Source organism: Ammodytes marinus (genome assembly GCF_949987685.1).
Source record: "Ammodytes marinus genome assembly, chromosome: 19".
Lineage (NCBI taxonomy): Eukaryota > Metazoa > Chordata > Actinopteri > Uranoscopiformes > Ammodytidae > Ammodytes > Ammodytes marinus.
The window spans coordinates 7,817,697-7,833,888 of NC_137223.1; the positions used below are offsets into that span (position 1 = coordinate 7,817,697).

General features: G+C 44.9%; 1 protein-coding gene across 1 annotated transcript; it reads right to left on the bottom strand.

The window, feature by feature from the left end:
- Positions 1 to 667: 667 nt before the first annotated feature.
- Positions 668 to 6,560, bottom strand: mycn (MYCN proto-oncogene, bHLH transcription factor). Its single transcript, XM_080047428.1, has 3 exons — positions 6,435 to 6,560; positions 5,324 to 5,975; positions 668 to 2,873 (listed from the first exon to the last, which is right to left on the bottom strand). The coding sequence occupies exons 2-3, from the start codon at positions 5,952 to 5,954 to the stop codon at positions 2,086 to 2,088; spliced, it is 1,419 nt and encodes a 472-aa protein (XP_079903554.1). The 5' UTR covers positions 5,955 to 5,975; positions 6,435 to 6,560; the 3' UTR covers positions 668 to 2,085.
- Between the last annotated feature and the right edge of the window lie 9,632 nt (positions 6,561 to 16,192).

Genomic DNA, 16,192 nt, shown 5'->3' on the forward strand with positions numbered 1-16,192 from the left:
AGTGCACAACGCAAGCGGAGATATCAGGCGCCCGGGCCACACACAGACCAGGGACAAAAGGTAGACTCACAAATACAGGGCATTTGCATTCATATGCACACACGCGAACACACGCATACACACACACACACGCAGGCCCCGAAGTACACAGACTACTAACAGACAAATAAAAGACTCACTCTCGGTGTCTGCCACTCAGCAGCTGCTCCAGTTTCCATGGCAACGGTCCGAACAATGTAGTGGGAAGGGCTGTGTTGGTGCGAGAGGGAAACGGGAGAGAGGAGAGTGTGTAGCCTGTGTGTGTGTGTGTGTGTGTGTGTGTGTGTGTGTGTGTATGTGTGTGGATATGTGCTCCGGTGCACCCGAAGAGAGCGAGTGTGTGTAGGTGTGTGTGTGGGTGTGTGTGTGGGAGGCTACAGAGGGGGAGCTAGCCGCAGGGTGCTGAGACAGAGAGCATACAGAAGACGCTCTCTTTATTTCTTTGTGAGGATGAGTCTTTGAGCAGCAAAGCAAATACGGAAATGTGGAAGCAAACAGAAAAATAAACAGAGAGAAACAGAGAGAGAGAAACAGAGAGAGAGAGAGAGAGAGAGCGGATGTGAGAAGGGCAAAGGGGGGTGAAAAAGTGATGCGTTACAATGACAGATTCCACACAAGGCAAACGATGAGGATTTCATGATGTCTATTTATTTTTCAAAATGAGGTATTTCAAAGTGCTATGAGTTGCAGCACTAAATGTACATTTTAAAAATGAAAAAAACAAACATCTTATATCCGTTTACCCAGTTCTATGCACCCGATAGTTACAAATATAAACAAAGGAGGAATAAAGAAAAAAGGCCAGGTACTATGGGGATAGAACACATTTGCTGTACAAAAGAATTATTTGAGATACAAACGAGCGGGAAGGAAAAAAAAATGACAAGATAAAGTGATATCTACTGAGAACTCATTTTCATACGAAAATATAAGTATCAAATTTAGTATGTATCAGGTTCACACTAAAAGCATAAAGGTGTGTAGAATTAGTAATATGATACAATACAAAGAAATAAAGAGAAGAGAAAAAAAAAAACAATATATTGTTATATTACAAAGTTTCATGACTCTCAAAAATCGAGGCCTTACAGTACTTTTAAAAGGTATATAAACTTCCAGTCTAGTTATTGGCAGCTTCCTGACATGTATAAAAAAAAAAGAAAAAAAGGACAAAAATGTATTACAAAACAAGGCAGATCTGAGAGTAATTTTGTCTGTACACTATTGTTATTTACAAAAGTGTCGGCTAGCAAGGTGCACAGTTATACATCCACTGACTTGGTTTGAGCACCAGTGTGAGTGGAGTGAGAGAAAGAAAGAGAACCTGTAGTGGCATTGTTTATGTGACCCATAACGCCTCAGTCGTCAGAGTCTCTTCAGTTTTTTTTGTCGTTGGTTGGTTTTTTGTCTTTTGTCTTTTGTCTTTTTTGCAGTGGTGAAGGCAAAGTAAGTGTACACTGCTTTCTTGTACGTGAACTCTCCAAGCAAAGTGCCCTCTGACACCCGTCCCTGTGGTTTGGAATCACCCCCGATTCCAGGCTGGTGTCACAAGTGAGTACAAAAACACGATACAAATAGAAACGATATATAAAAAGGAGGAAGGGGAGACTAAAACAAGGTGTGTCCTCTCTCCTTCCTTGCTCTTTTCTCTTTTTTCTCTCTCTTTCCTCAATGTGACTGGATTGAAAAAGTAAACCCTAAACATTCTTAACGTCAACAAATGTGCAAAAAAAGTGGCGGCAGTGAAAGTCCGAGCATCCCCCTCCAGCAACCCGCCCCACCCCTTCTCCTCTAGACGTGTCTCGGCATCTGAAGATAAACGTCCTCTGAGATCTTGTGTAGAACAGATATGTCGGCCTATGTGTCTGTGTTTTAAGTGGATAGGCCTACGTGTGTGTGTGTGTGTGTGTGTGTGTGCTCATAACTATGTTTCAGACAGGCTGAGTTGAGGCAGGGGTGGTGGGTGGCGGGGGGTTGAGGGGGTATATAGTGTCATCCAGGGTATATGTGAGTGTTTCTGTGTTGTATAGTGTTTTTTTTTGTCTGTTAGCGAGTCCTAGCTTGCTCCAGCCTGCGCATCAGCTGCTGCCTGCGGGCGTGGAGCCTGTCCTTCTCCTGCTGCAGCCTCATGCCCTCTGTCTCCAGCGAGCTGACGTAGTCGGTGGCCTTTTTGAGGATCAGCACCTTGGCGGCCTTCTCGTTATGGGCCAGCTCGGGCACGTGGTCGCGCAGCGTCAGGAAGCTGGAGCGCAGGTCGTTGCGGCGTTGACGCTCCAGGATGTTGTGGTTGCGCCGGCGCTCGCTGTCCTCTGAGTCTGAGCCTCCTCGCGGGCTGCTGTCCCCGCTGGCACTGCGCTTACTGCGGGACAGACTGCTGAAGGAGCCGCAGGACGTGGAGGAAGAGGAGGAGGAAGAGGAGATGGTTCTGGTGGGGGCGCGAGGGGCGTCTGAGGTCTTCTGTTTCTTGCTGGGCGGCGCGGGGTCGTCGTCCGAGGCGTACGGGGAGGGGGCTGCGTAGTTGTGTTGCTGCTGGTGCACAGAGCTCCTCTTCAGGATGAGCTCCTGAGGCGCCCGGCTGACGTAGCGCCCTGAGCCCTGACACCCTGAGGACGCCAGGCCTCTGCTGCTGGAGTCTTGGCTGGTGGCGTGCACAGAGATGGTTATGGTGCCAGTCGCCATGGGAGACGCCTTGCTGCTTGTGGTGCAGCGCCTCTTCTCTACCGTCACCACGTCTATCTCCTCCTCCTCTTCGTCCTCATCTTCCTCCTCCTCATCCTCATCTTCCTCCTCGTCCTCTTCCTCTTCCTCATCGTCATCGTCGTCATCTTCCTCTTCTGTGAAAAGAGAAAAAAAAACAGAATGTGAGTGACTCAGCCGCTTTGACACACACACACACACAGGCATTTTCACTATGTCATCTATGTGTACCGCTGGCAGGTGACAGCCAGGTATGTGTGTGAGTGAGTTCTAAAGAGAGTTTTGTGTGGGAAGCGAGAGCGTTGCTCAACACTGTTTGCATAAGCAGAAACCCCTTAATGCTTAGTGTCAGTCACTCCTTCACTAATCTAGTCTGCAGGCGTTGACATGTTCAGTATTTCTGCTTTTCATTCTCTATCCTTCCTTCAAAACTTCCCCCTAATCTTCTCCAGGGAGGCCAGACAGTTTAAGGCTGATGCTTTCTGTCTATCAGTGCAGCTCCGGTCGCGCAGACAGTGTGCGTGGTATTAAGGCATTAAGAACTGCACTTTAATTTTGCCCCTTAATGAAATAAAGAAATATATATATCTAGCTTATTTTCCAGCTGAGCTCTTCATTCTAATACCTGAGCGGAGGTTGTAGGCGCGCAGCTGAAACTTATCACGAGCAGGCGCCCTTGAAGGCGTAAGGAAGTGGCCAATCACGAGGCAGAGAGTGTGAGGCCTGGTTAAAAATGCCTTTGTGATAATGGCTCTCATTATCAGCTCAGGAGCATCTGAAGAGTGTGGCATTTTACAGCTTACAGTAACCCACTTCAGACACCACTGCACCAGGATGCTGTCTCAACAACACACACACACACACACACCCACACACACACACACACACACACACCCACACACACACACACAGTCACAGTCTGGCACCACCATCAAAACAAAGCTGGGCACAGCTGGGTGGATGAGGGGGCGTGGCCGGCTTTGCCACATGTGAAGCTGGGATTTAGCTGTTTGGTGTTGCACTCTCCAAGGGGAATGGCTCATTTATTGGAGCTGGGAAAACAGTTTAAATAGCACAAAGACCAAAATATGTGAATGTTCTTTTTAGGAGCACAATCCAAGTATCTCCCTTGTCTCTTTTATTTCTAACTTTTTGAACTGATTTCAGTCAGTGGCAGTCCCTTTGCTCCTATGTATGCCTCTTAAATTGGACTGGCCCTAACTACAGGGTTAAACCCCACATTGTAGCCTTTAAAGTCCGTGTCCCTGATGAGAAAAGTACATAGTGCGCGTATACACAAAGGAAGGACTCGTCTTAACGCTGCGAGCGGCGGAAGCGCACTGGAGCGGTATACTATGCGCGCAGGGCGGCGGGGCGGCAGGCGATCCGATCACCAAACCCCCTTTTTAAGCCTCGGAGCTGGAGCGGCGCCAGGGAGACAGCTGTCGGGATGGAGCGCTTGTTCAAAGCTGTCAGCCCCTCTCAAAAGAAGCAGCCTGGGCCCTCCTTCGTCCTCTTTTCTTCGCCCGTGGAGGAGAGGGAGGTGTTTGGCAAAGGCTGGCTGGGTCTGCCCTCTGTGCCAAGCATGGGGGCCTTTGTACTACTGTTTCACTGCGAAAACACGCTGATAAGGACTCGTGAGTGTTTGTTTAGGAAACTCATAGGCAGCAATAGACGGGAGGTGAAGTCTTAGGGCGATTAAATACACACACACAACTTATGCCCCAATCTAATCACATACCACTTCCTCCATTACACCTCTTAAGAAACGGATAAAAACACACACAGTGTCAATCTGTATTCCAGACAGCGTGGTTCTGTTGTGGTATAGTGTCCCTCTTTCATGCTGTTAAATACTGGCACTTCTGTTCTTATTCTTAGTGCTAATTGTATTCATCCGCTGAGCTCAAGGCGACCGTTCGTCTACAGACTGTCCAAAAGAAGTGCCAATTTCTCACCCACTGTGCGCAAATTGTCCCTTAATCCATGCGTAATGAAAGCATTCGCGGCACCGTGAACCTGACACGTTATCAGCTCATCACATTATTGAACACCTTTTCATCTCCCCCTCCTACAACCTGCTCCGGCTGCAGCCAGTGAGCGCGGTGTCGTTTTTGTTTGGCTCGGATGCCAACTGAGTTCAAGAAGGCACACAATTCCCCATTTTACTGCCATCTGCCGGATGAAGAACCCGCTGATTGCATAAACCCCATTCACTGTGTCACTACTACTCCAGTGTGTGTGTGTGTGTGTGTGTGTGTGTGTGTGTGTGTGTGTGTGTGTGTGTGTGTGTGTGTGTGTGTGTGTGTGTGTGTGTGTGTGTGTGTGTGTGTGTGTGTGTGTGTGTGTGTGTGTGTGTGTGTGTGTGTGTGTGTGTGTGTGTGTTGTGTGTGTGTGTGTGTGTGTGTGTGTGTGTCAAGGTAATCCGATTGTTGGCCAAGTCATATGACCAAGCTCCAAAGATAATACTAACAGTAATAATGACAATAACAACCACAACTCTTTGATTTAAGTGTTGGTTGACACTAGAATAAAACAATAATTAAAAACGGAAACAAATACTTTTAGCGCATCTCCTAATTCTTACCGGAGTCACTGGCAGCGCTAGCGTTGCTTGTGGAAGTGTTAACGGTCCCTGTTGAGTCCCTGCTGCTGGCGTTCTTCTTGTGGACCGGGAAGGGGAAGACTATCGTGGGGTCCACGCACTCTGACGCCGAGCTGCGGCTCACCACCTCCGGCGCCTTGACGCACACGTTCCTGCCGCCTCCTGTGGCGGTGGAAATAGCCTTGCCGAGTTTCTCGGTGACCACCCGCTCCAGCTTTTCCCTGGCCGAGAAGCCACTCCACATACAGTCCTGGATAATGATGCTGTTGGGGTTAGTAGTATCCAATGCGGAGCCGAAAAGGTCCCCATCGTCGGACGCCCCCCATATATCGTCCTCGGGCAGGAGAAGGAGTTCGGAAGCCCAGTCCAGTGGGTCCCCCAAGCCGAAGCCCAGTGGGTCCGCTTCCGGGGAGGCAGCCCCCGGCTCCCCCGGTAGCGCGGCTCGGCTCGGCGAGAGGGGCGGAGTGGGTAACAACTCGAATTTCTTCCAGATGTCCTCCCCCGGTGGCGCAGAGTCGGGACCACAGAAGTAGAAGTCGTCCTCGTCCGGGTAGAAACACGGTTGTAAGGAGTCAAACTCCAAATCGGAGTTTTTACTTATTATCGCTGGCATTCTATCCCACAGTCGAAAAACCTTTAATGGACAAAAAAAGATATGTTAGTCTCCAAAAGAGAAAGAGCGTCTCTCCCCATTCCCTCTCGCTCAATCTCACCTGAAAACTAAGCTGTAGAGAGAGAGAGAGCATGAGTCAAAGCCCACACACAGACACACACACAGTCTTTGCTGCACTAAATTCGACACTTGCTCCCTCTGTGGGGTTTAAAAAACCGCACAAATCTCACAGGAGAATGTGCGTAAATGTGACCGTGACGCACAAACTGTGCAAAAAGGACGCATTGGCAAAACCACTGACTAAACGCGCAATGCATGAAGTGTGATTAGGACACACACATAAAAAAAAAACATGTTTACATTAAAACACATGGAATGACAACAATCCAATCTAATGTAAACTATGTCATGTGTGAAAAATGTGAATTAAATATTAAAAATGCATTCTATTTCTAACCGCTGGTATCGGAAGATGCTCACCTTGTCCTGACTCGGGATGATTATGTGTGAACCAGTTTGGTTTTCTCGTATCTCGCAGTCAGTATTACAGACACCAGATTTGTTGCAGTCATCTACTTTGGGAGCACAGACAGTCCTCTGACACACATTGTGGCTGGCTGCAGAGTGTTATACACTCTGTTGTGCGGGAGGAGAGCAGACTCCGCCCCTCCCCAGGCAGGGGGGTGGAACAGTCAGAGCTTTGGGTTTGTTGCGGCGCGGGAGACAGGCTGGCTGGGAGCTTTTCTTTCAAGGTGAATCGAGAAAATAGCCTAAACATTGCAGCAAGAATGAAAGCAAGACAAAAATAAAATAAAAAAGAAGAAGAAGAGGGAGGTGGAAAGAAAGAGAGCGTGAATGAAAGGAAGGAAGGAAGAGAGAGGAAAAATAAGAAACATAGAAAGTAAGACGGGAAGAAAGGAAAATATATTATTGTTATTATTGATAGCCTCAGGCAAAGCGTTTTTTCTGCTTTCTCTCCATTTCTCCTCTGGGATGTCAAACCCAGGATCAGCTAAGCAGACGAAGTAACCCAGAGGCTGTAAGTGATTTCATGTCCTGCTCGGGCTGCTCAAGGGCATTGCTGCAGCCTGGATGCTGCTGCTGACCCCGCGGGGGCTTGAACCGTCCATGTGAAGGTGTAGTGGTTTTAAACCATCAACCCCCCACAAACACACACATACATCTAATAGCCTTTGTTTATCATCGCACATGAATAAGAACTAAATGAATAGCAATAGTAAATTGCTATGTTTTTGTTCAAAATATGAAGAAAAAACACAAAATGTTGTAAACTCTAGCGGTAAAACAATGACTCTGTTTTAAATTAATATCTTATCTTCTTAATGATTATTGTATGGAATTGGGTGTGAACGTACTTTGTAATTAACCTGGTTCTGATTCTGTTGATTATGAAATTCCACAATGATACATCACACCACTTCTTCTGAACACACTTGTGTATCGTTTATTTCCAACGATGTGTTGCGATGGATTCTTACACATCACTCCCCCCACCGCCCTTCCCCTTGCTGCTCTCCTGTAGAGCCTATAAATATTATTCTCTCTTTTGTCTGAGGGCCACCAGCATCCCTGGATCAGAGCCCAAGTCAGGATCACTGCGCCCTCACATGGACACTCGGGGTACGGCAGCAGATAGGCGCTCCACCAGCACCACACCAGAGCGAGCCAGACAGACAAAGAGAGAGAACACAAAGAGGCGATTTTTTACAAAAATGAAAGGGAGAAAATGTCAGTTGTGAAAAGCAGAATGACAAACTTATCTGGGGCTTTGAGGGGCAACATCCCCCCCCCCCCCTAACGACAATGAGCTGTGTAGGACCGGGGAGTTTTTCAGCTGTCTCCGGGATAGGAAGACAGGATCCCGAGAAGAGCGATGTTACGTAACCGCAAGCGGTGGTTGTAGCCTGGAGTCATTCCCATTCCCTTTTTCTAATGACAGCTTAGGAGGAATGGCGCATCTGTAATTATGCGCGCAGGCACAGGCGTACACACAGACAGGCGAAGATATTGACAAATTCAGGGGGAAAACGTTTACACAACGGATTCCAGTTGAACGCCACAGCTGTGAGAGCAGGAAGAGCTTGACCGCTTCCACCTTTTTCCCCCCCAGAGAGACAATAGAAGATGATCAAAACAAGAATTGAAATATTAAGAGGTGCATTTGTAAAAGTGGGTTGAAAAAATAACTTAATACCTAATTTAAGTTTTTTTCTATAATTAAAGGTGTACATTAATGCATTTTGATATTACAAAAGATCCATGATTTATAAATTGAATGACCATTTAATAACAAAGAAAAACAAAGACAACAAAAAAAAACGTTTTAGTCCCCACATGTAGCCTAGAATTATTGGGTATTTCTCCCTTTGGTTGTGGGGTTCAGTTCAAAAGACCACAGTCGGCCGGCGAAAAGTGAGAATCTGCAGCTGTTTTGTCCACATGAGTCGGAATAGCAGGGAGTTTCCGGGGGCTGGCTTGTCAGCTCCCGGGAACCAGGGATATGGTTTTGTCAAAAAAAAAAAAAAAAAAAAAAAAAAACTCCCCACAGGCTCTTGTCCGTCCACTCTTTTCCCTTTTTCTCAAACTTGTGTCCAGCTCCAGCAGCAGAAACAGCAGCTTCCTCTGCTGTGAATGAGAGACAGAGAGTGGGAGTGAGAACAGAAGGGAAAGTTGTTGTTGTTGTTTTTTTTTTTGTTTTGCTCTAGCGCTGATATGGCCAGGACAGGAAGCTGTGTACGGCTGTGTTTTCTGTGAACTAGCAGAGTACACACTTAAGTCAATAAGTGGATGGATATAGTGGAATATTGGCTCCGTGCTGTTGTGTGTGTGTGTGTGTGTGGGGTTTTTTTGGAATATGGGAGGGTGGGCGGAGGGGTGGGAGGTCTTGCTAAAAGGCACCAGTCCATTCACACAAATTACACATGTTCAAACCTGCTGATTTGTATTCAAATTGCCCAGATGTTGATTATGATTATTATGTCTGGTTATACAGTCTGATTTGTATTCATATCATTCACCCTCTGCCTCCTCCACCCACACAGATAAAATGCACACTCCATTCTACTCAGCAGTTGTGTACACCTTGTTGTATTCATATCATTTTTGCTCAATTTGCTCCTTAAAAAAAACATTGAAACCCCTGCTCACAATGGGACTGCCTTGGAAAAATAAACCCCCTATAGAAATAGACATTAAGACGTAGATGAAAGGGCAGGCTTGTCAGAGGTGGAACGATGCTTGCTGGCGTCTTTGCCTGTTGTTTTTATGACTAGTTATTGCACGCCCAGTCTCCCTCCCTCCCTCCCTCGCCACCATTCACCACTGGAACAGGCTATGGATGGTTAAGCAATTAGGCCAGTTTTGATAAAAGATTCATAAGTCACCCCAGTGGATAGTGGACAAGCATGTTAGTAACTGCGGTGACATCAGGACTGTCTGTGTTAGGTCAGAGACCACGTTCAACATATCAATATTTGGCTTGTGTTTTTTTTGTGTGTGTGTGTGTGTGTGTGTTTGTGTGTGTGTCTGTGTGTGTGTGTGTGTGAGATGTTGATGTCGTAGTAGTGTTGTTTTCAGTGTAAACACTCGTGGATGCGGCTGACCTGAATAAACACAGCCGGTATATACAGTCATCACATCATCTCAACTCACCCATGATATTGCAAATATTCAGTGGAAGTGTGCCATGCTTGATACTGACGCACACTGTTCTCTGTCAACTACTTATACATATTTAATGTATATGTAAGTATGTCACCAACATTACAAACACATTACAGTACACTGCAATACCAAATTGTATGAAATATGGTCTGATTCCCCAGTGCTTTATCCACTCAATTACAATTAACCCAATTAAAGGTGGAGTCAGTCTTTCCCTCCACAATCTGCTACCTGTCCGTACTGTGTGTGCACTGCAACAAAAAAAATTAAGTGTTAACACACAGCCTAGGCTCTGTAAACTGATATGTTAACAAAGGGAATGTAAACAAAGGGGGCCCATTCTAGCTTGGAACATCCTGGTTTACAGAGCCTAGGCTGTGTATTAACACCCCAAAGAAATCAGCTCACAAACATTACGGACAGGTAGCAGATATTGAGTAGATATTCACTGATTTTGACAACAAACATTCTCCAGAATCGCTGACCCCACCTTTAATGTCACTCTTACATTCAGGGAGCCCTAACTTAAAGTTGCACCGACACGATACTTTTAATTAAAGATGAAGTAAGCGATTTATTCATACAGTGATCACTTCCATAATGGCGGGTTTCATAAAGCCGATCTCTCAGTCAGCTGCTCTGCATGTAATCGGCAAATAAACTTTTTGTCGGATCCCGAAATTAATATCCAATCACAAGAGCGAACGCTACAAACCGACACCCGTCTCACTCATGGTCTCACTGCCAGTGCACGCCAGAGGACAGATGGGTGAATGTTTATGCGCCTACAATGGCGGAGCAGGTAAAAATCATGTTTTATCACAATTACTTATCTGAGATGGTGCTAGATAACTCGCTCTTTGAAGAGCGCAGTGCATTAATGTGGGTTTTCTGTGTAACACTTTTATTTTAATTATTTTTTTTTTTTGTAATAATTATTTGGTAATAAAATCTTGTTCATTCCTCATGACGGTATTTCAACATGTATCTGAATAGCCCCAGGTCTATTTAGAACAAACAGAGTCAAGCGGTTTTGCACAGTGCGTTCACTCGGTCTGGGCAAGGCATTAGGTCTCCGCTTCTTTAATCACGTCAAAGTCAGATTCCACAGTGGCATCTTCTCCTCAAACAAAAAACCAACTCCAAAAACAGAGGCCATGTTTGTCCATGATCCACATCATTACATTTCAGCTCCAGCGAATATCCTCCACCCCTTACACACACACACACACACACACACTCACACACACACACACACACACACACACACACACACACACACAGGGGGACTGGCTAAGACCCTACATCCCCACCCACCCCGTTCACCTTCACCTCACTCCCTCTCAAAACTAAACCAAGCGTTAACTTTATCCCCAAAACCTCACAACAGCAAACGCAATCAAGCATCTGCTCGATTTACCACTTTGGGGGAAACTCCTTTTTGAAGGTCTCGGTGTTGTTTCCATCGGGGACAGCAGGTATCTCCCTTTATGCTTTTTTTTTTTGGAATTTGCTTGAGACAGAAAGACAGACAGACATCATTTACAGTGCCACATGTGTTTTGCTCATCACCAGAAAAAGACAGATATTAGATATAGGTAAATGTAACAAAGTAAAAAGTATTTTAAAAGTCCTGCCCTTTAGCCATTCGCCCAAGGAAAACCCCCACAGTTTAAATATAGTTTTATAATTATCAGGTATTGGTGTGGGGTATACTGTATTTAATTTTTCAGTTGACTCAGTGTCTTGTTAAAAAAAATTGCTCAAGGGGTCCTATCTCTCTAATGGGAGATAATTTCTGCTTTGTATCCCAACGCTTTTTTTTTTTACTGTGTAGAATGCGACTGTGCACGATCCTCCAATGATGACTCAGGTAAAAAGAAGCTCTTGATCTGTCATGTCTGCTGCCAAAAGATGACTTCATGAAGATTTTTGCAAGCCATTTTAGCCGTTGAAGAGGAATAGCAGGAGCGAGTTGCAACAAAGCACTGAGGAATGTGTACCGTTTTTTTTTTTATTAGCGATTCACTCAGTGAACAACGCTTTTTCCTCAACCATTAAAATGTTATTACTTTTGATATTACAAATGGTCCTCTGGGGTGGGGAAATAAAAGTTTCCCCTTTGTCTATTTTTAGGTTGACATATTCCCATCAAGGCTATTTTGGGAAGTATAAACTTGTCGAGGAAGTATTTTGGCCTTTTGGATATTGGACTTTGAGAGTGCCAGAAGTGTGCCTGACTGTGTGAAGGAATGGGCTTGTTGTCTTGTTAGATCTTGCCCCCTCAAACTCTTAAGGTCTACCTGTACAATTATGACGGCACCATTAGTTGCTTCATGGAGAAGATAAACATCACTTCTTCTAGTTAGGTATAATGCTTCTGTGTATACACTGCCAGGATCTCAGATGCAACCTGTCCTTACTGCTGGCAAAAAAATACTGATGTTAATGTACACTGCCTAGGCTCTGTAAACTGGTATGTAAGCAAAGGGTATGTAAACAAAGAGGCCCACTGTAGCTAGCAACATGCCTGTGCTTTTTCTTTCCAGCGAACACAGTATGTACAGGAAGTTAGGTCATGAGGACATATTCACCGATTTTTGCATTCTCCAGAATTTCTGACTTCACCTTTAATCCTTTACTACGTCACATAAGTAAACGTGTTGGAAAGTAGGAGACTGTACAGTAATGCACATCACAATTGAATTTACAAAGACATATTGCATTATGTAGGCCACACTGTCAGCAAAGCCTTCTTGTTCCCATAGCCTCATTTAGCCATATCTTATCGCGAGCCAGGATTACGGGTTTGGTTTGCTTTGCCTGTTTTTCGTTGAAGTTTCCCTCCCATAAAGGAAAACAGCAGACACATAAACTGGAAGAAAGGCTGTTACCTAACTGTGTACCTGTGGGGAAGAATGTGTTTGAGATTGTTCACGCACAAGGTAACCAACCATCCTCTGTGTGTGGGAGGATTCTCAGAGATGTACAAGTGGATATGCAATGCGTGTCAGTCGTCCACATTTTCTCACGCTTTTGCTGAAGTGAAAGTATAGATTAGAAATGTATCATCATAAGGGAGGAACAAACCATATTTTATACTATACAAGAACCCTTAGATCAGTTCCCTGTATGTTTCTTTTATGGATTTCTTCATAGTGTCCCATAGTATTGATTTCTGTTTATTTATTCATTGGATTGATCAGATCGCAGCCCCCACCAGTTCCCATTAGAGCGTAAAATGGGGGGTAATTGTGCGTCACTGTTGTTGCATGGATCACATTACCAGTTATGGATCAAGGCATGCCCGTGAGTCAATGAGCTTGGCCCTGAAGGTGAACATCATTAGGGAGGACTGACGATCAAATGGAAATCAATATCGGTGATGGATTAACAGCATGGGCACCAGCAACACTATATCCAGTCCGGTTTTGATTCAGCCAGCTCAGAACCACACTCGGTTTGACGCTGTATGGGCAATGAAATGTGCACCCGCAGACCCCCGTTACCCCACCCCTTTTTTTTTTTTTTTTTTTTTTTTTTTTTTTTTGAAAAGCCACTCCTTGCTCACCCTGGGAGAATACTTTCGCCCGGCTGTTTAAAGTGTCGTGCGTAAATTCAGTATTGCCTTGACAGTTTTACAGGCCTATTGTTGCTCTTTTTAAATAGGAAAAAAAAAAGATGCTTTGGTGAGTTTGTAGGGTCGTGAATCAGGGGAAGGAAGCCTTGTTTAACTGATGTTGATGTGAGTGTCAGTCAGTCACACAGACAGACAGAGGTGAGCCACAGCTTGTTAAACACACTGCACCCCTAATAAGCACAGACATACTTTTAATGATCAAATGCCCACCAGAACATGCTATAATCCATATTTTTACATATTCATATTTGATCAAATGAATATGTTTGATGTGAAAGGTCTCACCTGAATCGGCACTTCCCTATAGCTTCTTTCAGGAAACTTAAAAAGAAAAAAAAATGTATGCTAGCCTGAACAAAGTGTCATTTTTCTGACATGGAAAAAGGTTACCACAGACACTAGCAAGTTTGCACTGTATATATATAGTATAGCGCTATTTTCTTTTCAGACTCAAAGCGTCTGACAATGTGTTTCTCATTCAGGCTACAAAGCTGGCCAATCATCGGGGAGCAAATTTGGGTTCAGTGTCTCGCTGAGGGACACTTGGCAACCCTGAGATGAGTGGACGACCTCTCTACCTCCTGAGTTAGAGCCACCTCCAGATACAGGTAAGCAATAAGCTGGTGAACATATCACATTGTTTGGCAGCTAAACAGCCAGATGTTTCCGTCAGTAACCTAATTGGGAGAGACCATAAACAGAGCCTATAGTGAGGAAACAGTGATTATTGGCAGCCATTGATAATCACTCTTTTTAACTTTCTTCAAGTGGCCAGAAACACGACTCCGCGTGAAAGCTAATTTGTGCTCCGTGTCTGCTGTATGTGTAAATACCCAGCTGCTGGGTAACAAGGTTGCCATATTTTGTGTTTTTAGATTGTTTCTGCTGCCGAAAAGTGGCCCGGGAAATACAGATTTAAGTAACTTTGGTCAAATTCCACAACGATTACTTTATTTAAGTGTATGGTTAAGACTTTTTGGTCATGATTATAAAGAAAAAAGACAGCTTTCCGTTGTTCTTATTCTGTGCATAGCATAGCCTACGACCATAGCCTACGATCATACATAGCATAGCCTACGATCTTACTAAAACAAGTGAATATTCAGTGTTTCCAACAACAGGAACAGGCTCACTTTGTGTCCATCTATTTCAACACATACTATATGAATGTGTGAGTGGATTTTGAGTTGAACGATAAGAAAAAGTAGCGTTTTGACTGTGTAAAAAAAAGTAAAGGGAAAAAAAGAAGACACATCCGTTTCATGACTGCGCAGGTGACCTCCCCCGACTGGTTAGTGCAGCTGTTGTAAGTTTTGATAGAAAGCCGGATAACAGATAACACATAATGCCTTTTGTATAATCATAACATTACAGGCGCGATCGCTGGCTGCAGATAGGGAGTCAATGAGGGTTGGACGGGAAGAATAGTTTTGAGATAGCTTGACGCTAAGTGACTTGTTTATTGTGATGAACACTGATGGGGACTGAGATAGCCAAATCTTTTGTTTTGATCCGTGTTCACCCCACACATGCACACACACACACACACTCACTCAGGCGTGTACTGTGTGTTCATAAACTCCAGTCAAATGAGTAAAAACCGGTATTTTTTATTTATTTGTTCACTTACTCTGACTTTAATCTACACATGTTTACATACACATAACCCCAGAGAACCAGAGGAGCCCTTGGCCCTGGTGAACCCTGCAGAACCCTCCTGGAGGTCAATGAGCCTGTTTTAGCGTTCCCCTCCTCCTTCCTCCACCCTTCTTTATCTCCCTGCATTTGTTTTGATCCTCAGGGGTCATTAGCCAGATTAAATGTTTGTCCACTCACAAAGGGAGATGGTTAATATGTTTCAACGCATCCATTTGTCAGCTCTCTTGTCCCTGGCTGCACGGTGTGTGAAAGGGGAGCTCAGCGTCTCAACTGGCATTTCAGGACTTACAAGCATTTCAACACCTCCGGCAGGAGAGGCCTTCACTGCTTGTGTGTGTGTGTCTGTGTGAGTGAGTTAAAGTGGGTGAACATTTGTGTGTGTGTGTGTGTGTGTGTGTGTGTGTGTGTGTGTGTGTGTGTGTGTGTGTGTGTGTGTAGGTGTATATGTGTGTGTGTGTCTAAATACATTCCTCCCCGAGGGTTGGGTTCCCAGCCTCCTGGTCGATATATCACCCCTGACATCATCAATGTGCAGTTTGGAGGAGAAAGAAAATGGAACGTTTGACTTCCTGCAAACATGCTGCGTCCTGTCAGTCGCTGCAGTCAGATTAGCATGATTTACGAGAATTAGGAAAGGGAGTCAGAGAGAGAAGAAAGAGAAGAGAAGTGCATGCAATATCAGCAACGATTAGGTTTTTCACTCCAGAGGTGAGAAGAAGGAAACCGAGGCCGTAAATTCTGAGGTGGTTGTTTGTGTTGACAGGAAGCGGTGTTGTTGGCACCGTTGTTATGATGTCACCGCCGATTGCTGAAGCTTTGGACTAAACAGGAAGTCAAGTCCAGTAGAAATGGCTGCCGTTTAGCAGCATTTAGCTATCAGTGTCTAAAGGAGCCATTTGTCTCTGTGATGAGTGATCCTTTCCTCCTGTGCTGCGACCCTCCTGTGGTATTCACGGCTCCAGGTTCCGCTCATAATTTTAGCCCTGATGATGTGTCACGTCTGTTGACACCATGTACGTTACCCACATTGCTTTGTCTGTTGGTGTGTTTGAAGATATGTGAGAAGGTACAGCTGTACAGTTATGGTAGAACTGCTACTTGCATTCAAAATTATTATCAGTGATAACAAAATACACCAATAAGTACTATACGTCTAAGTAGCAGAGGACACATAGACAATGAATGTAAAATACATGTAAACAAAATGGGGCAAAACTAATGCAGAAGTTATAGTGAGAAGGGATGTACCTGTGCA